At 42.7% G+C, this 22,831-nt stretch overlaps 2 protein-coding genes across 4 annotated transcripts in view; one reads left to right on the forward strand and one right to left on the reverse strand.

Moving 5' to 3' along the window:
* The window catches only part of ftcdnl1 (formiminotransferase cyclodeaminase N-terminal like 1), a 57,670-nt gene that overhangs the window by 20,444 nt on the left and 14,395 nt on the right, over positions 1 to 22,831 (forward strand). The window contains exon 1 of one of the 3 annotated variants that reach the window (XM_072578915.1): positions 17,845 to 17,915. The exons of 1 other annotated variant lie outside the window; for it this stretch is intronic. The gene's annotated coding sequence lies outside the window, so the exon portion shown is untranslated. Of the gene's footprint in view, positions 1 to 17,844; positions 17,916 to 18,009; positions 18,031 to 22,831 lie in introns of those variants that run through there. One more of the 3 variants, XM_072578918.1, reaches the window with a different exon arrangement.
* On the reverse strand, positions 4,097 to 7,921 carry c10h2orf69 (chromosome 10 C2orf69 homolog). Its single transcript, XM_072578914.1, has 2 exons — positions 7,609 to 7,921; positions 4,097 to 5,268 (listed from the first exon to the last, which is right to left on the reverse strand). Exons 1-2 carry the CDS (start codon positions 7,792 to 7,794, stop codon positions 4,399 to 4,401), a joined length of 1,056 nt encoding a protein of 351 aa, XP_072435015.1. The 5' UTR covers positions 7,795 to 7,921; the 3' UTR covers positions 4,097 to 4,398.

A 22,831-nucleotide genomic window follows, 5' to 3' on the forward strand; every position in this document is an offset into this window, starting at 1 on the left:
TCTGACACATCCATCCCTTCCCTTTTTTGACTTCTTTGTTTCCACTTCTGGGTTTTGAAATTTTCACCTGTACACCAAGATTATTAATGTAAGTTAGGAAAGCAAGGATCCCAATACCAAATTTTGGAATCTCCATGATAGACCTTCCTCCAGACCAAAAATATCCATTAAACCACACTTGGAACAGTGTTCAGTTCTGGTCACCTCATTATAGGAAAGATGTGGAAACTTTAGCTCAGCTGCAGAGGAGATTTAGCAGGATGCTGCCTGGACTAGAAGGCACGTCTTATGAAGAAAGGTTGAGAGAGTTAGGACTTTTCTCACTGGAGCAAAGAAGAATCAGAGGTGACTTGACAGAGGTGCACACAATGTTGAGAGGCATAGATAGAGTGGATAGCCAGAGACTTTTTCCAAGGCAGAAATGTCTACCACGAGGGGCCGTAAATTTAAAGTAATTGGAGAAAGGTTTGGGGAGATGTCAGGGTAGGTTCTTTACACAGAGAGTGGTGGGTGTGTTGACTGCACTGCCAACAGTCATAATAGAGCCGGATACATTAGGGACATTTAAGTGACTCTTGGATAGGTATATGGAAGTTAGTACAATGAAGGGTACGTAGATTAGTCTGATCTTAAAGTAGGATAAAAGGCTGGCATAATATTGTGGGCTGAAGGGCCTGTACTGTTCTATGTTCTCTGACCATTACTCAGTTTCCTATTATTCAGCCAATGTTCTTATTAAGCCTTTTTGTGCACTCCTTAGAAAAATTCCAGCAAGTTAATTAAACAGAATTTCGTCTTTAAAAGTCCATGCTGACGTTTCATCAACCCACTTTCCTCTAGAAGGTTCCCAAACACTGACTTGTCTATAATTGCTGGACTTATCCTCTTAGAGTGTGGGTAATGCCGTTGATGAGGTTTGCTCAGATTATATATGTTTGGAACAATGCTATCTATGTTTTCCCTTATCAATATTTGGAGGAACCGGTTTTTCAGACTAGTTACAATTTTATATTTGTCCTTGAGTATAAGCATCTTTTGTGAGTTTACTTACTCTGTTACTGCTGCATCAGTGAAAGCTTTTTGGTGATATGTTTAGCGACTATGCATTTCAATCGCTCATTCTCCTGTGATGATATTTAAGCATTTCCACATAGCCTTGCACTTCCATCCCAGACAGCCCCTTTTCTGCTTCCCTTGCAGAATGTTGCATTTAATAAATTTGTTAATTAGGATTATATTTGTTTAGTCTGTTCGGTGGTTTAGAAAATGGATTTGTCCTTAATGCAAAACATTATGCTTTGAAAGATGTTCCATTTATTCTATTCTTTAATTATGTTGAGAAACCTTATTCGTTTTTTATTATTCATTCATAGGGATGTAGGTGTCACTGACTCAGCCAGCACTTCCTGCCCAACCCTAAATGCCCAGGGCAGTTAAGAGTTGACCATATTGTTGTGCGTCTGGGGTCACAGGTAAGACCAGACTAGGAAAGGACAGTTTTCTTCCTTAGAGAACATTGGTGAACCAGTTGGGAATTTGTCCAATTCATTTGTTTCAAACATTCCCTCTTTTATTTGAATCTAATTCTTTTAGTAAGTAACATGCTTGACTCCCAATCATGAAGAAACGTTTATTGTATAATCACTATACCACAGGAATCCCATGATTTATGTGTTCTCTGCACTGTCAATAACATGTCGGTTAATGTCAGTTTAATCCTTTTATTCTTTTTTTTCTCTTCTGTCCATCTGCAAGTACTACCACACACAACCGAATGGCTTTTTCAAATAGCCTGTGGTATTTTTCATCTGTTAAGCCCCACCAATAAGTCACTAACTTAAAATACCAACCTTTAGGACCCCCACTATAAACCTTCCTCTAAACCAAAAAAATCATTACTCTGTTACCTGTTATTCCGCCAATTTTATCATCAAGCCTTTTTGTAAACACCTCAAAAAATCCTCCAGCAAGCTACTTAAACACAAATTCCTCTTTAGAAATCCATGCTGACTCCAGAAATTGCTGTAGAAACTCAACAGTCTGGAAGCAGGTGTAGAGATAAAGCAGCGTTAACATCTCAGGTCCAGTGACACTTCTTCAAAACAGGTTCAGTCTCTACTTTCTCTAGAAATGTTGTACTCCCTTGCAGGTACTGCAGTGCATACAAACACAGGCATTGACATCACTGAGAATGATGAACTTGTCCTGGAATAGTACTCCTTTGATGATCCTGCTGAGCCTGTCATAAAATACCTCTTTGATCCAATCTGTTGTGTCTGTGTTGGTGCGTAGGTGTTGATTAGTATTGCATCACAGTTTAGTACCATGAATCATTCAGTATTCTCACTGAAGGCAAGATTCCTGAAAGCAATCTTTCAATAGCTTTTCCAACCTTCCTCCAACATGTCTGGTTCCAGCTTCAGATAAATGATCCATCATATTACAGGTAATGCTGATATGACAGATGAGACCATTCACTTTCCTGAGCAATGAATGATCCACGATTACAATTTCACTTTTTCAAACTATGATATTTTTTAAGCTGTCTTATTTTGAAATAGTGGCCACAAATTTGGGCTCATGCTTCCTGCTACTGGCTGTTCTGCTATAAAGCATATTTCATCAATGTGAATTCACTGTAACATGACTAACATATTAAGGACACTGTTTCTAAAGTGTGAACTTAAATGTGCATTGGCTGTAACACAATTACATTGCCAACACTTAAAGTGCTGTTTCTAAAGTACGATTTTTCTCTAACACGGGGTTGCACAAGAACTGATTGTACCTAACATTTTGACACAATGGTATTGTTACGGTACTAAAATGGCATCAGTGGTGTGCACATTCACTTGCAGTAGGAAGAATTCCCCACAAGTGATACTTCAAAGGATCATGAATGGCTTGCAATGAACAAGATTCATTTTAGATTTCTTTCCTTTAGCTTTGAATTGTCTATGAGTTGCATTAATCAGAATTCAACAAAAGGCCAGAACAAAGAAGTAAACCAATCTTCAAAAATGCTCCTGGTTATGTATGTTTATTTAATTTAGATAAATGTTGCTAACAAAGAGACTAAGGGGTACAGATGCATAGTTTCTTGAAAGTGGAGACGCAAGCAGACAGGCTGGTGAAGAAAACATTTGGGAAGCCTGCCTTCATTGGTCAGATCATTAGTGTAGGAGTTGGAATGTCACTTTGCAACGGTACAGGATATTAGTGAGGCCACTTTTATAATACTTCATTCAATTCTGGTCTCCTTGCTACAGGAAAGATGCTGTTAAACTTGAAAGGGTTTCAAGGATGTTACTGAGATTGGAGCTATGCAGAGAGACTGAATAGGCTATGACTTTATTTCCTTGGAAGGTCGGAGGCAGAGGGGAATGGATAGGATCAGTAGCCAAAGTATTTTTTCCAGAGTACCTGTCTTACTAAAGTAGTAACAATGCTTCAAATGTTGCCTGCAAATCTAGGACATTTGTCGTTCACGAAAGATACTTCGTTATAAAGTATACGATTCATTTATCTCACCTATTTTAAATGAATCATTCAAAGGTTCAGAACGGAAGCCATAGACTTGTAACAGTGTACATTATTTTCCTTCAAAAATAGAATTACATGATGGCAGAATATATTCCAGTGGCTGATACGGAGTGTTTTGTAACAATTTGCAAATGTTGGCAACATTTACTAAGATATCGGACAACAATTTGTACAGGATCCAAAGTCTACATATAGGGATGAACAATGAGATCTGGCATAAAGCCTAAAACTATGATGCTTCTGATTGTTAACACATTCAAATCATCCTTAAATTCCCAATCACTTTGCCAATATGGACTCGTTTCCAATTAAGCAGTCATTAAATTTATGATCCAGACCGTGATGGGCATTTGAATATATTAATCAAGCCACATACATTTGTACTCGAAATTTGTACCAATGATCATCCTTTGTTATTTTAGGACCTTAGTTTAATATGTCATGTTACTTCTCCAACACTTTTTGGAGGATCAATATTCGAAGGCAAGTCCAGTGTTAGAATGCCCATATTAGGTTAAAGTTGGGTATTATTCAAAAATTCAGTTGTCCCACATTTTGCCTGAAACTAAAGTTTTTAATTGTTTTGAGAAGGTTGGCAATTGCATCCAATATTTTTTATTACAGCAAAACAACAAATACAACAGAAAGGAATGCAAAATAAATGCAACGAGGACAGTACTTCAACGTACATAAAACAATTAATCCCTATTAGAGATGTGTGGTAAGCAAAATTACACGTAATTACTCAGCCCTCAAGCTATTAAATGCATTTGAGTCATTTTTATTTCTCAGCATGTTTTCTATACTGCTTCACTAGTAACAGCTGAAACTGAGCATTGCGGAATCATTCTGTCACTATGGATCCAAAGCATCTTTGAACATTTGAAGCACCCTGAAGTGATTATCCACAGAAGGGGTTTCATTCTCAAAATGAAGTTGGTTTGTCACTTTTACACCATATTCCCCAAGGAGTCGGATAAATTTCTTGTGCTCTTTTCCAATCCAAGCTCTCATTTCATCTCGCACTTGATAAGGTGTAACGTGTGCGTATACAGGAATACCTGTTTGTGCAAAACCCTTCAAGACTTCAGGATTGGTGACCCAGGTGTTGTTTCCCCCAGCATGACCACCATCTAACCAATATATCTCTTTGATATTATTAATGAAGGCAGATAGTTCCTTGTCTTTCTTTGCTTCATTCAAGCCGTATAGCAGCTGGTTTAACACCACACAACCTTTGCTGAAACCAATCAATATAAATTTCAATGAAGGATCAGTACATTTCAAGTCCTCATATTCTCTTTGTGCTCCAGGAGAGCACTGAGGACCTGTAGTATCCAGGTCATGTTTAGCTGCAAAACCATTTGCAGTTTCACAATGTGTACTGGGGCCTTCATCATGTGCAAAGGTAAATGAGCTATCAGCACTTTCACCAGGTTTTGTCCATGAATGAAGGATACTATGTGCCTGCTTGAAAGCATTGGTCAAGAGTGCATGAAGGTGCTTGAAAGCCCGACAGTCTGAGTTATGTTCAGGCACACCAAACAGATTGCTTTTCACAAAGTTGTCATAGCAACTGAACTTATGCAGGTGAATCCGGGAAGCCTTTACAATCCAGATGTGACTGTTAGGAAAACGATGGATCAGCAAAGCAGCAACTCCTTCCAGACTCCACTGCTGCCAACGGATGTTTTCCGGATGTCGTATCATCTCTTCATGGTAGTTCTAAAAGAATAAGCAATTAAATGCATCAATGATCATCATACAGTGAGAAACCTTCAAATTTCATGTTGAGGTACTCTTGGTAGTTATTTGTTGAATTACATGGATGAATATATTTTGCATAGATATTAGTTTCTTCCCCTTCTGTTTAAAAAAACTGAGGTACAATCAATAACAAACACTTAAAATACACATTCAATAGGTCTTTCAGGAGCACTTGTTTTGACAAAATATTTAACTTTTAATTTGATTCATTGTAAACCATACAGATACCAATGCTCATTTAGTCTAGCAGCATCTGGGGAACTGAAAGAGCAACAACATTTTAGGTCTGTGATCCCTCTGAAATGTTAACTATTATTCTGTCCACAAGATTGAAGGGCTTGAGCCATAAGAGGCTGAATAGGCTAGTTTTTTTTTCCTCTGGAGAGTTGGAAGCTGAGAAGTGACCTTATAGCTGTTTATTAAATCATGAGGGGCATCGAGAGGGTTAGTAGCCAAAATCTTTTTCCCCAGGATAGGGGAGTCCAGGGTGATGGGCAAGAGGGGAAAGAATTAAAAGGGACCTCAGGGGCAACATTTTCACGCAGAAGGTGGCGAGTGTATGGAATGAGTTGATAGGAGAAGTGGAGGAGGTGGGTGCAATTGCATTTGAAAGACATCTGGATAGTTACATGAATAGGTAGGTTTAGAAGGATATGGGATTAGTGGTGCTGGAAGAGCACAGCAGTTCAGGCAGCATCCAATGAGCAGCGAAATCGACGTTTCGGGCCCTAAGGGCTTTTGCCCGAAACGTCGATTTCGCTGCTCGTTGGATGCTGCCTGAACTGCTGTGCTCTTCCAGCACCACTAATCCAGTATTTGGTTTTCAGCATCTGCAGTCATTGTTTTTACCTTAGAAGGATATGGGCCAAGTGCTGGCAAATGGTTTAGGATATCTGGTCAACATTGTTGAATTAGACCAAAGGTCTGTTTCCATGCTGTATAACTCTATGACTCTAAAAGCTGCTAGACATAATCAACACTGAGTATTTTACACTTTTATTTCAGATTTTCAACAACCTTCAGAGCTCTAGTCAATGCAAGGGGGAGTTGGGTGATGAGGGTTACAGGGAAGTGAGGAGGATGGGGAAATCGATTAGGGGGAATGGGCAAAGTGGGCAGTGGGTGATACAGGGAAGAAGGGGGAAATGTGGGATACGGGGGGGGGGGAGAAAATGTGGGATACGGGGAGGGGGGGGGAAATGTGGGATACGGGGAGGGGGGGGGAAATGTGGGATACGGGGAGGGGGGGGGGAAATGTGGGATACGGGGAGGGGGGGGGGAAATGTGGGATACGGGGAGGGGGGGGAAATGTGGGATACGGGGAGGGGGGGGGGAAATGTGGGATACGGGGAGGGGGGGGGAAATGTGGGATACGGGGAGGGGGGGGGAAATGTGGGATACGGGGAGGGGGGGGGAAATGTGGGATACGGGGAGGGGGGGGGGAAATGTGGGATACGGGGAGGGGGGGGGAAATGTGGGATACGGGGAGGGGGGGGGAAATGTGGGATACGGGGAGGGGGGGGGAAATGTGGGATACGGGGAGGGGGGGGGAAATGTGGGATACGGGGAGGGGGGGGGAAATGTGGGATACGGGGAGGGGGGGGGGAAATGTGGGATACGGGGAGGGGGGGGAAATGTGGGATACGGGGAGGGGGGGGGAAATGTGGGATACGGGGGGGGGGGGGAAATGTGGGATACGGGGAGGGGGGGGGAAATGTGGGATACGGGGAGGGGGGGGGAAATGTGGGATACGGGGAGGGGGGGGAAATGTGGGATACGGGGAGGGGGGGGGAATGTGGGATACGGGGAGGGGGGGGGGAAATGTGGGATACGGGGAGGGGGGGGGGAAATGTGGGATACGGGGAGGGGGGGGAAATGTGGGATACGGGGAGGGGGGGGAAATGTGGGATACGGGGAGGGGGGGGAAATGTGGGATACGGGGAGGGGGGGGAAATGTGGGATACGGGGAGGGGGGGGAAATGTGGGATACGGGGAGGGGGGGGAAATGTGGGATACGGGGAGGGGGGGAAATGTGGGATACGGGGGGGGGGGGAAATGTGGGATACGGGGAGGGGGAACTGACAGGGTGATGGGCAAAGGCAGAGTGGTTGACATAGGGAAGGGGCAGAAACGGGGAAGTGGGATACAGTAGATGGGAGGATGGGAAAAGGGAGATTGGGGGATACAGGGAAAGGGGGATACGGGGGGGTGGGGAGCGGGAGGGGGAAGGAGGGGGGAATGCGGGGGAGCGGGAGGGGGACGTTAAAAGGCAGTTTGCCTGCCCGTCCCCGCACTGACCTGCACGTCCCCCGGGAAATAGATGACATGTTGCCGGCTCCGGGGCCGGGAGCTGTCGCCGAGCCCCAGCACCAGGTCGTTCTTGTTGCCCGGGCCCCAGCCCGTCACCCCGGGCAACCGCAGCACCTCAAAGCCCGGCACCTTCCAAAGCCGAGTGGCCGCCGGTACCCAGCCGGGCCTGGTCATCACGGAGGCACCCGGCACCCGGAGCAGGAGGAGGAGGAACGCTAATGGAGACAGGGCGGACAAAAAGGCCGCAGCTCGCACCCCTCGGGGGCTGGGGGGGGAACTGCCCAGAAACCCGGGCCTGGCCTGCGACTCCCAGTCACCGCGCCGCCTGGCGGCACCTGCTCCCACTGCAGGCATCGCCAACTGCAGACTGCGCATGCTCAGATCCTTCAACCACCCCAGCAAAAAAATGCTGCAGTCGAGATCTGAAATAAAGCCAGAAAGTGTTGCAAAAGATGAGCAGGTCTAGCACTATCTGTGGAGAGTCGGTAGACAGTCAGGTTTTAGGTCATGCCTCTTCATCAGAAACACTAATTGAGACACGAAATGGGCTAAAAATGATAAAGAAGCGGTGCTAAGAAGGCTTGCTGAACTTGAATCAAGTCATTAGTGCCACAGATGGAGGTTGTTTAGCCCATCAAGTACATGCCTACTCCCCACAAAGTAGTTGAGTCAACAGGAGAAGGCACCAGAATCTAATGAGGTGTTTCGAGGATACTGAGGGAAAGAAGGATACACATTCCTGCCCATGAACCAATCCACAAGTTCTATTTTCCTCGCTACCACTAGTTCTGAGGAAGGGTGACTGGACACAAAAGGTTAACTCTGATTTCCCTCCATGGATGCTGCCAGATCTGCTAAGCTTTTCCAGCAATTTGTTTTTGTTTCTGATTTATAGCATCTGCAGTTCTTTTGGTTTTTATCTTGTTTCAGGTGAAAGTGAGGACTGCAAATAGTCGGGATCATAGTCAAGATTAGAGTGGTGCTGGAAAAGCACAGCAGGTCAGGCAGCATCTGAGGAGCAGGAAAATCGACATTTCGAGCAAAAGCTCTTCATCAGGAATGAGCCTCATTCCTGATGAAGGCTTTTGCTTGAAACGTCGATTTTCCTGCTCCCCGGCTGCTGCCTGACCCTCAGTATCTATACTGTCGTGCTTCTTCATATTCTTGAATATTTCAGTGAAATCACTGCTCATTCTTCTAAACTGCTGAGAATATGGACACAGATTATCCAGCCTCACATCATAGTGCAACACTGTTATCCCAGGGACAAATTGAGTGCAACAAAAGGGTAACTAGGGAGAGAATAGGGCCCCTCAAAGATCAGGAGGAGAAAGTGAGGACTGCAGATGCTGGAAATCAGATATGACCTGGGGTGTGCAGTGAGAGAGGGACTGACTGAAATCCTTGTAGAGGGAGGAAGAGAGCTTCTTCAAGGAAGGCATCCTTGCAAGAGAATTCACAGTAGGTTAAAATCTTCAAGGAGAAAGTGAGGACTGCAGATGCTGGAGGTCAGAAGGGCTCATGCCCGCAGCGTTGATTCTCCTGCTCCTTGGATGCTGCCTGACGTGCTGCGCTTTTCCAGCAACACATTTTCACCCCTCAAAGATCAGCAAGGTGGCCTTTGTGAGAAAATGGGGGAGATACTAAATGAGCATTTAGTACTTACTGTGGAAAAGGATATGGAAGATATAGACTGCAGGGAAATAGATGGTGACATCTTGCAAAATGTCCATATTACAGAGGAGGAAGTGCTGGATGTCTTGAAACAGGTAAAGGTGGATAAATCCCCAGGACCTGATCAGGTGTAACCTAGAATTCTGTGGGAAGCTAGAGAAGTAATTGCTGGGCCTCTTGCTGAGATATTTGTACCATCGATATTCAGAGGTGAGGTGCCAGAAGACTGGAGGTTGGCAAACGTTGGCCACTGTTTAAGAAGGGTGGTAAGGACAAGCCAGGGAACTATAGACCAGTGAGCCTGATGGCGGTGGTGGGCAAGTTGTTGGAGGGAATCCTGAGGGACAGGATGTACATGTATTTGGAAAGGCAAGGACTGATTAGGGATAGTCAACAAGTCTTTGTGCTTGATTGTGCTTGGGTAATCATATCTCACAAATGTGATTGAGTTTTTTGAGGAAGTAACAAAGAGGATTGATGAGGGAAGAGCGGTAGATGTGATCTATATGGACTTCAGTAAGGCGTTCGACAAGGTTCCCCATGGGAGACTGATTAGCAAGGTTAGATCTCATGGAATACAGGGAGAACTACCCATATGGATACAGAATTGGCTCAAAGGTAGAAGATAGAGGGTGGTGGTGGAGGGTTGTTTTTCAGACTGGAGGCCTGTGACCAGTGGAGTGCCACAAGGATCGGTGCTAGGTCCTCTACCTTTTGTCATTTACATAAATGATTTGGATGCAAGCATAAGAGGTACAGTTAGTAAGTTTGCAGATGACACCAAAATTGGAGATGTAGTGGACAGCGAAGAGGGTTACCTCAAATTACAACAGGATTTTGACCAGATGGACAATAGGCTGAGAAGTGGCATATGGAGTTTAATTCAGATAAATGCAAGGTGCTGCATTTTGGGAAAGCAAATCGTAACAGGACTTATACACTTAATGGTAAGGTCCGATGGAGTATTGCTGAACAAAGAGACCTTGGTGTGCAGGTTCATAGCTCCTTGAAAGTGGAGTCACAGGTAGATAGGATAGTGAAGAAGGCATTTGGTATGCTTTCCATTATTGGTCAGAGTATTGAGTACAGGAGTTGGGAGGTCATGTTGCGACTGTACAGGACATTGCTTAGGTCACTGATGGAATATTGCGTGCAATTCTGGTCTCCTTCCTATCGTAAAGACGTTGTGAAACTTGAAAGGGTTCAGAAAAGATTTACAAGGATGTTGCCAGGGTTGGAGGATTTGAGCTACAGGGAGAGGCTGAATAGACTGGGGCTGTTTTCCCTGCAGCATCGGAGGCTGAGGGGTGACCTTATAGAGATTTACAAAATGATGAGGGGCATGGATAGGATAAATAGACAAAGTCTTTTCCCGGGGGTCGGGGAGTCCAGAACTAGAGGGCATAGGTTTAGGGTGAGAGGGGAAAGAAATATAAGAGAACTACAGGGCAACTTTTTCACACAGAGGGTGGTACGTGTATGGAATGAGCTGCCAGAGGAAGTGGTGGAGGCTGGTACAATTGCAACATTTAAGAGGCATCTGGATGGGTATATGAATAGGAAGGGTTTGGATGGATATGGGCCGGGTGCTGGCAGGTGGAACTAGATTGGGTTGGGATATCTGATCAGCATGGACGGGTTGGACCGAAGGGTCTGTTTCCATGCTGTACATCTCTATCACTCTAAAAACTGAAATTGATAAAGAAGCTTCGTAGGTCTGGCAGCATTTGTGGCGAGAAAACACAGTTAACATTTTGAGTCTAGTGACCCTTCTTCAGATCCAATCTTCAGAATTCTGAAGAAAGGTCACTGGACCTGAAATGTTAACTTTGTTTTCCTCTCCACAGATCCTGCCAGACACATTAAGTTTTTCCAACTTTATTTGATTTTGCTTTCCGATTTCCAGAATGCACAATACTTTGTTTTATACAACTCTAGTCAATCCATGCTGTCCTACATCCAACGCATTTTATTGTTCCTTAGAAATGGAGAGAGTATTTTTAGATGCGATCTCACCAATGTCCCACACAGTTGTAACAAGATTTCTTTATTCTTGCACTCCAATACCCTTGTATTGAGACCAATACTCTATGTGCTTTCCTAATTCCTTGTTGTTGCTACGTGCTGCCTTTCTGTCATTCTAAAGAAGGGTCACCAAACCCAAAATATGAATTCTGCTTTCTCTCCACAAATGCTGCCAGACATATAGAGGCAATGCAGCAATTTCTGATTTAAATCCTGCTATCTTTTTGTCTTCCTTATATGACCACACCCAAATCTCTGTGAACGTGCACAATTTTCATGCCTTTTCAAAAGTATTCTGGTTTTCAATGATCAAAAAACCTCAGATTTTCCCACATGATGTTCCGTGTGCCACCCTGTCGTCCACTCGCTTAACTTTTTCAAACCTCTTTGCAGTCTTTGTGTGCTTCTTGCATTCCCACCTAGCTTTGTATCATCAGCAAACTTAAATGCATTGCTTTCTGTTTCTTTGTCTCAGCCATTTTAAAATACCTGAAGCCCCAGCACTGACCACTGTGGACCACAGCCTGCTAACTTGAAAATGCCTCCATTTATCCCTACTCTTTGTTTTCTGCCCATTAATTAATGCATAATGCATGCTATTGTTTCACCTCAACTCTTTAAGACCATATCTTGTGGGTTAAGCTTTTGCGTGGCACCTTATCAAATACCTTGAGTCTCTCCAATTTTTTTCTTGATATTAATTACCTTAATTTCCTCACTCTTAGTAATCCTTACATTACCCTTTATTTCTGACATGTATCCTGTGTCTTCAACTGTGAATATTGGACACAAACTATTTGCTCAGTGCCTCTGCGAATTCCTCATTCTCCATCATAATTACTTCTGGTTTTGTTTTTAATAGATCAATGTATACTTGAAACTACTTTATTTCTTTTTATATACTTACACACTGTTTTTCACACTCATTTTATTTTTTCGTTTTTAAAGTCAAAATTACACGACCTTTTTCTTATTTCTAAATCATGCCTAATTTTCACGATTACTACTATTCTTTGCAACATTACCAGCCTCTTATTTTAATACAATGCAATTCTTAACCTCCTCGGTAAACTAAGGATGGAACTTTCTCACTATGTGTTGTTTTTCAATGCAATGTATTTTTGGTGAACATTTTGAATTGTTTATTTAAATGTTTTCTGTTGTTTATTTACTGCTATGTCCTTTAGTCTAGTTACACAATCAACATTAGCAAACCCTCCCTTATACGTACAAGGTTGGCTTTGTTTAAGATTAAGATTTTGGATTGTGATTGTTCCTGTCTTCAAGCAGACACTCTTGAACAGATAAATGAAATCCAAGTGTGTGAGCAATCTGGATTAACATATTTAACATTCATTTGTTCAGACAAAAGCAAAATACTGTAGAAGCTGGAAATCTGAATTAAAAACATAAAATGTTGGAAATATTGAGCAAGTCAGTCATCATATGAGAGAAACAGTGATTTAATCTGCAAATTGGGTATGAAGCCTTCAGTTTCTGAGTGTTTTCGCTACTCAGCTGTTTTTGTATTTGCAGATGCATGGTATGATGCAATATTCTAAACCAATAACCATGGCCAAAAGCTAAATATTGTGAATGCTAGAACCCTGAAGTATAAACAGAATGTTTAGAAAAATAACATTCAGTTGGTCAACAGTATCTGCAGAGAGAGCTAATGGTTGAAATTGCTGAACTTTAATTATAACTGGGAAAAATTAGAAAAGGTTTTAAGAGGAAGATAGGTTACGGTGGGAGGGATAGGCTTCAGGAGGAAAGAGCCATAAGAATATATAAGGCAAAAAGTGGAGGCAATAAGACAAGTAAGACACATGGAAGTAAATTAGGAGCTGAAAATAATAGGAACAAAATAATTACCAGCAGCTGTTGCCCAAAAACTGAGAGCAATGGTTACATTGTGAAGTTATTGGAGTCAGTGTTGAGTCTGGAAGGCTATAAAGTGGTTAATCCAAAGAGGATTCCTCTTTCTTTGAGATTATGTTGAGCTTCATTGGAGTGAAGTGTTGGAGGTTGAAGACAAAGAGGCTGGAGTGGGACAGATAATTAAAATTACAATGACCAGAAGCTCAGTGTCATGCTTGGAAACTAAATAAAAATGAACCTAAAATTTCACAGTTTCAAAATAACCGGGATGCCACTTGGGACTGAAATGAGGAGGGTTTTTTTCACTCAGAACAATGTGAATCCTGGGAATTCTCTACCCCAGGTGACTATTAAAGCTCAGTGATTCAGTATGTTTAAAGTAGAGAATATCAGATTTTTAAAAATCAAATGACATGTAGAGATAGGGGATAGAGTAGGAAGAAGGTTTTGAGCCGATGGTCAACCATAATTCTATTGAATGGCGGAGCAGACTCAATTGTTAGAATGGCCTACCTCTTTTCTGCTGTTCCTTTTGACCATTCATTCTATCTATGAGCATTCTTCCCACTGTAAAGGGACAGCTTTGTGAACAGTGAATGCTCTACATTAAACTGAAAGAAGAGTTAGCAAATCACTGTTACAGTTACAGGGAATTTTCGGGGTGGGAAACAGGGGAAGGGAGGAAGTAAAGGGACACATATCACATCTTCAGTGCTTACGAGGGAAGGTGCAGGGTTATGAGGAGTAGGGAGTGGGGATTATTTAAGTTAACATAAAGACTCTGGATCAGAACTCATAATATCATTGATGGAAAGACGAGTAACAAATTTGCCAAGTATGCAAAGGGACTTAATTCTGAAACATGATAATTTTTAAAAAGAGAAGCAAATTTTGACTTTCTGTTATTCAAAAGACTTCAGTTGATAATTTATATCAAGGTTTTACTTCTAGTAACTCAAAATATTCTCCACGTTCCTGCAGCAAATGCTGCTACAGATTGAACTTACTCAAACTATGAATTTCACATCTGGCATTAAATATAGCATCGTTTTTCTGTAATATTAAGTTTTCAATGAATGGTAATAATAGATACCTCAATGATGAACCATGAAATTATGTACAGACCTCCTCAATTAAGGATGTGAGCTTTGTCTTTGTTTTAAATTCTCAGCAACAATTTTAGAGATTACTTCAGTCACAGACAAGTTAATTTTACAGAACCGAATGAGTATCAAACAAATATCCTGAAAGCACCATAAGCACATGTGAAAATAAATAAATAAATAAACCTTTAGTTATCAAGCTGTTTGGAGCCATTCATTTTCCTTGTCTGCCTTGTATTTGTTGGTGTGACGATATGTATGTCAGGTGTGATCTGGTGAGCTAAGATTTGGTTCACTGCCCTGAACCAATTTCTGTCCCAGAACACCTAACAAAGGATAAAATATTTTTTCAGAACAAGTGTGATGCTTTCGTAATCTGAACTTTTAATTTGCATTTTCCATTCAAATGCTAGCATTTTACACTTTGCTTATAGTCACTAAGCCAACTTTGGATTTTATACTTTTCAAAAGAATGACTGAAGTATCAGTACACTTACTTATAGCTGAGAATGCTGGTAATTGTTTCCTTAATACAATGCACAGGAATGCATTATTGCTAAATAAACTTGCTTAACTTGTTCTTATGCCCGGTTCACCCTTTTTCTTTTTTCCTTTAGTTTTCTTTACACTGGAGGGTAAGATGGCTGACTGCAATGGCTGGTAGGTAAATTAACTTTGAAAAGGCAGAGAAGCATAAACAGCCAAATGCAACAAACAGATTTGAGCAATAGGCCAACATGCAATCAATGATTTAGTTTGGATGTAAAAACCCCCCCTCTGTCTGTTTCAGTTAAGGGCTCATGGTAACCTATCAAAATACTTGTATTGTTAAATATCTTGCAGGTCTCTAAGTCCTACTTGTCAACTCTTTTTTCATTCTAAATTTCCAAGCCCATCTTTTTAATGGAAATTGCATTTATGAACTTCTTGTGATGATCACACAAACGCCTGTCAGTAATGGGGTTGCAAATCCTTCGTTATTAAGTGATCGAAACATTGGGTGGAATTCTCCCAGTCCCTGAATGACCTGTGAAATGGCAAGTCATTTGTAAATATCTGACAATGGGAAGGTTTGGTTCTCAATGGCAAGATAGAAAAGTCTGAGTTTGCACCCAAGGTTTGTATGGCAAGTCAAGAATCTGGCTAGTGAATGGTCAGAGCCCTATTTGCTTATATTAGCATCTCATTGGTGTCTGTTCTCATTTCAATTGTATGCAGTTTGCTGTTCTCCCACATAATGGAGAGGAACGAGACAGCACCAATCACCAACACGAAAGTCAGGGCAAGGATCTGGCAGCTCCCATTTGCCTCTTGCTCCTCCTGGCTCCCATTTTGACCAGCAGTCCCTAACAGTTCAGAACAGCTCGATGGGCACTGACCATCTCTACTCCCATCCACAGAGGTTGGCATCAGACAGACACCAGCCTCACCACAACATAACGGCATATATCCAACTTACTTAGAATGCAGTTAACCATTTCAATGCTGCACATTGGAGTGCAATGACATCTTGCATTGTAATGCTGCTGCCAAGCCAGTTTGTGTACAGTAATGGGTAACTACCTCATGTTTTAGACCAGGGTGCACCTCAGGGCTATTCCCCTGCTTTTTTAGCATTCACCCAATTTGCATCTATTTGGATGCTTACAGCATCAATGCCTTGCCTTGCTTTTTTGCCTTTTCCCACTTCATTCAAAACTTATAGACCCACCATACTTCTCCCTTTACTTGCATTCATGCTAACACAAAGCCGGGCAGCTTGCCATGGTTGCCATCAGTGATTGGCCAGGAGGACAGACATGTTGCTGTGCAACATCATGTTACATGTCACACTTCCACCATTTGCCAACAGCTTTTGCAACAAACAGAGTGGAGTTAAGTCAAAGGGTTGTCAGAGGACCCCACCATAATAAGCGAAGGGCAGCATCCTATCTCAACCTGATGATTTGGACACAATCAGTCGGGTGATTGGGGTGGTCAGAATGAGGGGTTCCATATCACTGCAATACTGGACCACAGTCAATTCTGCAAGTTCAAAGCAGGCTACTGCTAGGCCAACTGGGGAACTGCCCAGAGATCAGTCAGCACTAGCATCACTCATTAGTCGTGGTTGTCCTTGCAGGTCAGTCAGGTGGGTGGGCCATGCTCACTTCTGAGAATCAGTTCAACAAATGTCAAGGTAGTTTGTCAGCGTCCACTGCGGTGGTAGGAAAGTTGTGGAAGTCAGTCATGGGGATTGGAGGCAGCATGCTTGGATAAAACACATTTATTTGTCTCTTCACAGATGCTGCTAGACTTGCTTTTTTTAGGAGTTGAGCAATGCTGGTAAAATTTGCATTTGCTGCTGATCCTTAATAGTCCTTGAGAGAGTGGTGTTGAACTGCCCTATTGAATCACTAAGATCACAGTGCTGTTGGGAAGGAAGTTTTAGATTTTTAAACTGGTAGTCGTGAAGGAACAGTGTTATATTTCCAAGTCAGGATGGTATGTGGCTTGGAGGGGACTTGCAGATGTTCTTGTGTGTCTGCTGCTTCTGGATGGTAGACGTTGCTGTTTTACAAGGTGTTTTAGTGAGTTAGTGCTGTTGCATCTGATATATGGTAAACACTGCAGTCACTGGGTGTCAGTGGTGGAAGGGGCAAACGTTGGTGTTGAACTTCTTGGGTGTTGTTAGAGTTATCATCAACTCAGTAAGCAAGAAGTGTCCGATCATATTCCTGACGAGTATTTTGTAGATGGTTAACAAGTTTGTAGGATTACTCTGTACAGAATTCCCAACTTTTCTGACCTGCTCTTGTAATCATATCATTCACATGGTTGGTCCAGTTCAGTTTCTAGTTAATGGTAACCCTCAAGGTAATAGTGAGTGAATTCAATGATGCCGAATGTTGCTGGAGTTGGTCATTTTGCCACATGTGTGGCACAATGTTATTTGTCACTTACCAGCCCAGCCTGTATGTTGTCCAAGTTTTGTTGCATATGAGCAGTAATGCCATATTATCTGAGGAGTTGCAAAAGGTACTAAATGCTTTTTGATGGAAAGAAGGTCTTAGATGAAGCAGCTGGAGATTGTTTATTCTAGGACATTATCTTCTGAGTATTTCCATTTTCATTTTTAAAGTTGAGCTATATTCCAGAGTCAATAACGAAAGTTGCACCGTACAAAGTTTCCGGCAATTAAAAAAAATGTTTCTGCAGCTGTATTAGGTTCGTGCTCACTGTGACACAGACTGCATTAAGGAAATACTTAAAGCTTTGTCCAAACAAATTATATTAACTCTTTTGTGATATAATATAACTGAGCAGAAAATAATAAAATAAAACTATGAATGCACCACTTAGATTATGTAAAAGTACTGCTTGATGTCATACTGAACCATAAAAATCTGAATGCTTTCAGCTTCACTCTAACGTTTAATTCCGAAGTATATTCGCTTCGGTGTGGAATTTCCAGAGGTAGTGCTTTATCAATGCCAGATGAGGGCACTATTCGACCAATTTTGGACTGTGCAGCTTGCCATAGTTAGAGGCCGGTTCATATGTTCAAAGGTCCAGTGATCACCCCACATTTGACTTTAACTGCATTAGCTGACCGGCCCTTTCTGCACTGAGGTGAGTGTGTGAAGTTAGCAGCAAACTGGAACAATGTGCTGTCTGCAACAAATCACCTGTTTGGGACAGAATGCCAAGCACTTTACAACCAACAGGAACACGGAACATTAGATAAGTTAGTGCGAAGAGCAAAAGTGAAAAAAAACATGTAATTGACAGCGGAGTTTGATTGACAGCCGAGCCCTGCGCGCGCTGACTTGTTTCCAATGGAGACAGTGGCTCTGTGACGTCGCGGTATCCCCCTTTGCAACACTTGGTGGAGATCGAGTCCCAATTCCCTTTAGTCACGATGTGGAGGAGCCAGTGTTGGACTGGGATGTACAGTTAATAATCACACAACACCAGGTTATAGTCCAGCAGGTTTATTTGGAAGCACTAGCTTTCGGAGCGCTGCCCGAAATTCTCTTTAGTGCAGCAAGGTGTCCCGCAGTTCTTCAATGAGAGCTGGAAGCCAAATGCTGTGAATGCACAGTGGGTGGGTTAGAATCTGTCAAAGTGACAGCTCAGTTTTGACGTGCGGCCCCTTACTCAGAGAACTGACATTAAACAAGGTCTTTAACATAGAACATTACAGCTCCGTACAGGCCCTTCGGTCCTCGATGTTGCGCCGATATGTCATACCAATCTGAAGCCCATCTAACCTACAGTATTCTATGTACGTCCATATGCTTGTCCAATGACAACTTAAATGTACTTAAAGTTGGCGAATCTACAACCGTTGCAGGCAAAGCATTCCACACCCTTACTACTCTGAGGAAAGAAACTACCTCTGACATCTGTCCTATATCTATCACCCCATAATTTAAAGCTATGTCCCTTCGTGCTCACCATACTTGGAAAAAGGCTCTCCCTGTCCAGCCTATCTAACCCTCTGCTTATCTTATATATCTCTGTTAAGTCACCTCTCAACCTTCTTCTCTCCAACGAAAATAGCCTCGAGTCCCTCAGCCTTTCCTCGTTAGACCTTCCCTCCATACCAGGCAACATCCTAGTAAATCTCCTCTGCACCCTTTCCAAAGCTTCCACATCCTTCTTATAATGCGGTGACCAGAACTGTACACAATACTCCAAGTGAGGCTGCACCAGAGTCTTGTACAGCTGTAGCATAACCTCATGGTTCCGGAACTCGATCCCTCTGTTAATAAAAGCTAGAACACTTTATGCCTTCTTAATAACCCTGTCAACTTGGGTGGCAACTTTCAAGGATCTGTGTACCTGGACACCGAGATCTCTCTGCTCATCTACACTACCAAGAATCTTACCATTAGCCCAGTACTTTGCATTCCGGTTACTCCGACCAAAGTGAATCACCTCACACTTGTCCGCATTAAACTGCAAATGCCACCTCTCAGCCCAGCTCTGCAGCTTGTCTATGTCTCTCTGTAACCTACTACATCCTTCGTTACTATCCACAACTCCACCGACCTTCGTGTTGTCTGCAAATTTCCTAACCTACCCTTCTACGCCCTTATCCAGGTCATTTATAAAAATGGCGAACAGCAGTGGGCCCAACACCGACCCTTGCGGTATACCACTGGTAACTGGACTCCAGGATGAACATTTCCCATCAACCACCACCCTCTGTCTTCTTTCAGCAAGCCAATTACTGATCCAAACTGCTATATCTCCCACAATCCCATTCCACCGCATTTTGTACAATAGCCTACTGTGGGGAACCTTATCGAACGCTTTGCTGAAATCCATATACACCACATCAGCCGGTTTACTCTCATCTACCTGTTTGGTCACCTTCTCAAAGAACTCAATAAGGTTTGTGAGGCGCGACTTACCCTTCACAAACTATCCCTAATCAAATTATTCTTTTCTAGATGATTATAAATCCTATCTCTTATAACCTTTTTCAAACTTTACCAACAACTGAAATAAGGCTCACTGGTCTATAATTACTAGGGTTGTCTCTACTCCCCTTCTTGAACAGGGGAATCACCTATGCTATCCTCCAGTCTTCTGGCACTATTCCTGTAGACAATGACGATTTAAAGATCAATGCCAAAGGCTCGGCAATCTCCTCCCTGGCTTCCCAGAGGATCCTAAGATAAATCCCATCCAGCCCAGGGGACTTATCTATTTTCACACTTTGCAGGATTTCTAATACCTCTTCCTTGTGAACCTCAATCCCACCTTGTCTAGTAGCCTGTATCTCAGTATTTTCCTCGACAACATTGTCATTTTCTAGAGTGAATACTGTCGAAAAATATTCATTTAGTGCTTCCCCTATCTCCTCTGACACCATACACAACTTCACACTACTATCCTTGATTGGCCCTAATCTTACTCTCATCATTCTTTTATTTCTTAAATACCTATAGTAAGCCTTAGGATTTACCCTGATCCTATCCACCAACAACTTCTCATGTCTCCTCCTGGCTCTTCTGAGCTCTCTCTTTAGGTCTTTCCTGGTTACCTTGTAACCCTCATGCGCCCTAACTGAGCCTTCACATCTCATCCTAACATAAGCCTGCTTCTTCCTCTTGACCAGAGATTCCACTTCCTTTGTAAACCACGGCTCCCGTGTTCTTTAAGGCTGAGTTCCATTGCAACAGAATTGGAAAACACTTGGAATGTCATCAGTTTTAAGCAAATGAAAGGAAACAAAGTGGGAGATTAACAAAAGGGAAGGTCTGTGATTGGGCAGGCAACGGGAGAGAAAGAATGACAACGCGGTGGTGCAAAACCCATATGCTGCTGCGTCAAGTAAAGACAGAGAAGTGTCCAGAAGAAGTGTGAATGTCAGAATGATGAGCAACTGCTATCTAAAAACACAAACAGGAGAAAAATGCAAAGATAGAAAGACTGAAACATATAAAGAAAGGGCAACAGAGGATATGATATGAGATTTATCAACTCAGTATTGAATCCTGAACTCTAAAGTACTCAACCAATAGATGATGTGCAGTGTCTTGTATTTATGTTGAGTTTTATTGGAACAATATTGTGGACTGAGGACAGAGAGGCCTGTCCTCTAATAAACACAAAAACGATCACCCAGGTAAACACAGAGTGCAGTTATAAATGCTGTGGCGTCAGTTCACAACTGTACCTGTACGGCTCCCCCTGTGGCTGAAGAACAGAATGAGATAACTTGCTCATTATGTTCGACGGGCGATGGTCACCCTCATTTTAAAGATGCCATATGAGTTCACCTCCACAGGCTGCTCCACTGGTGTCAATGTCACAGGAATTGCTGTGTAGATGTTTTTGCAGTCAGAGTGATCACAATATTGATTGTTGATAACATGGAATTGCCCCTCCCTCTCCTTATCATCTGTAACTGCCTTATCCCTTTCCTGGTACCCATAAACATCTGAGAAAACTACCAGTTAGGGTGCAACAGGCACCCACTGCATGTATGTTTGTGGCATTAACAAGTCGATGCTGCAGAGAATGGCATTCTTTCTGAATATATTAGGATGCCGGTCCTGCCTATACTCAGTGTGTGTGCCACATATGGCTCTCCTTGAAGTTGGCAATGCTATCAATTGGCTCAATGGGTTCATGAGAAAGTCTGAGAAATTACGTTTCACGTGATGAGTGGACAATTTTATTCTGCTTACATGGTACCACAGGCTTCATGGAATTCTGAGGACTTTGGTACACATCTCTCTTCAGGAATCCCTACCCTGTGTGATTATAAATTTGTTTTCTGTGAATCTGTTATCTTTCAGAGATGGAAGGATGCCAGTCATTACATTGGACAGCTTGTGACTCTGAGGCTGTATTGTGTCCCCTAGCTGAGCATGGCTGTGTTTGTCCTCCATCCTCCAATGGGGTGCAGTTGCCTTGATATCCCTCACCTCCTGCTTACTCATCAGTGCACTTTGCACCTGAGGAATCTGTTCTAAACTGGATTGTGGACCTACTGAGTAAGGGTAGAAGATGCACATGATCACTGTGATACTGTAGGCTTTGGTGCTTTGACATTGGATAGTGTTACTCCAGTTTTTCAGGCTCTAAACCCACAACTGGGGAGACACATAAAGGGAGACATGAAAACCCACAATTCCAGATGCTTTGACAAAGTTGAGTCCGAACATTACAGTTGGTGTGTTAGCATGGTTTTAACTGTGGAGAAATGTGCTTTGACCCTGGATATTTTGAGATCATTTTATATTGTCTTTGATGAATTCTCTCCACTGTCCACTCCTTTGTGCAGTTGTCCTCTGAAATCAACAGCCAACTCCTCCATTTGTGTAAACATAGGAAGTTAGTGCCCTCTACCACCTGAGCTTTCCCTCTCATATTGGGTGCTCTTTTCTCTGCAAGGTCAACTGAGTTAAGACAAGGATGCTTTCCTTCACCACCTCAGTGGAGAGTCACATGAGATGGTTAGAATGCTGCTGAGTTTGAGAGTTTAGTTTAGGGTTCAGCATCCGGGCACAATGATCTTCAATGTTCAGGATTGCTATATGCCCTCAGGCTGTATGTGTATTGCATTAGTGGTGCTGGAAGAGCACAGCAGTTCAGGCAGCATCCAACGAGCAGCGAAATCGACGTTTCGGGCAAAAGCCCTTCATCAGGAATGAAGGGCTTTTGCCCGAAACGTCGATTTCGCTGCTCGTTGGATGCTGCCCGAACTGCTGTGCTCTTCCAGCACCACTAATTCAGTATTTGGTTTTCAGCATCTGCAGTCATTGTTTTTACCTTGTATGTGTATTGCATACTATTTACTTTAGAACTAGACATGTCATAGCACTGCAATTCACTTTTGCAGACCTAAGAGCATTATTGAAGTGTTTGTGGAGCTTACCTCAGAACCTTCTAACAATACTGAGGCTACTCTCATCATGGACCACCTCCTGCCAGGTCTCTTCTATTTGGCTGGGTGATTATCTCCAGCCGCTACATGGGAAAAGGACATGTATTTCTCTCTGCTGCAACACCCTCTAGGGAAGCAT

The sequence above is a fragment of the Chiloscyllium punctatum genome, chromosome 10 (genome assembly GCF_047496795.1).
Source record: "Chiloscyllium punctatum isolate Juve2018m chromosome 10, sChiPun1.3, whole genome shotgun sequence".
Lineage (NCBI taxonomy): Eukaryota > Metazoa > Chordata > Chondrichthyes > Orectolobiformes > Hemiscylliidae > Chiloscyllium > Chiloscyllium punctatum.

Excerpts from the sequence above, each read along its gene's own strand:
- c10h2orf69 (XM_072578914.1), bottom strand. The coding sequence starts at position 7,794 with ATGACCAGGCCCGGCTGGGTACCGGCGGCCACTCGGCTTTGGAAGGTG. Across the intron at positions 5,269-7,608 it reads ATTTCCCGGGGGACGTGCAG|AACTACCATGAAGAGATGAT; the intron begins GTCAGTGCGGGG and ends TTATTCTTTTAG.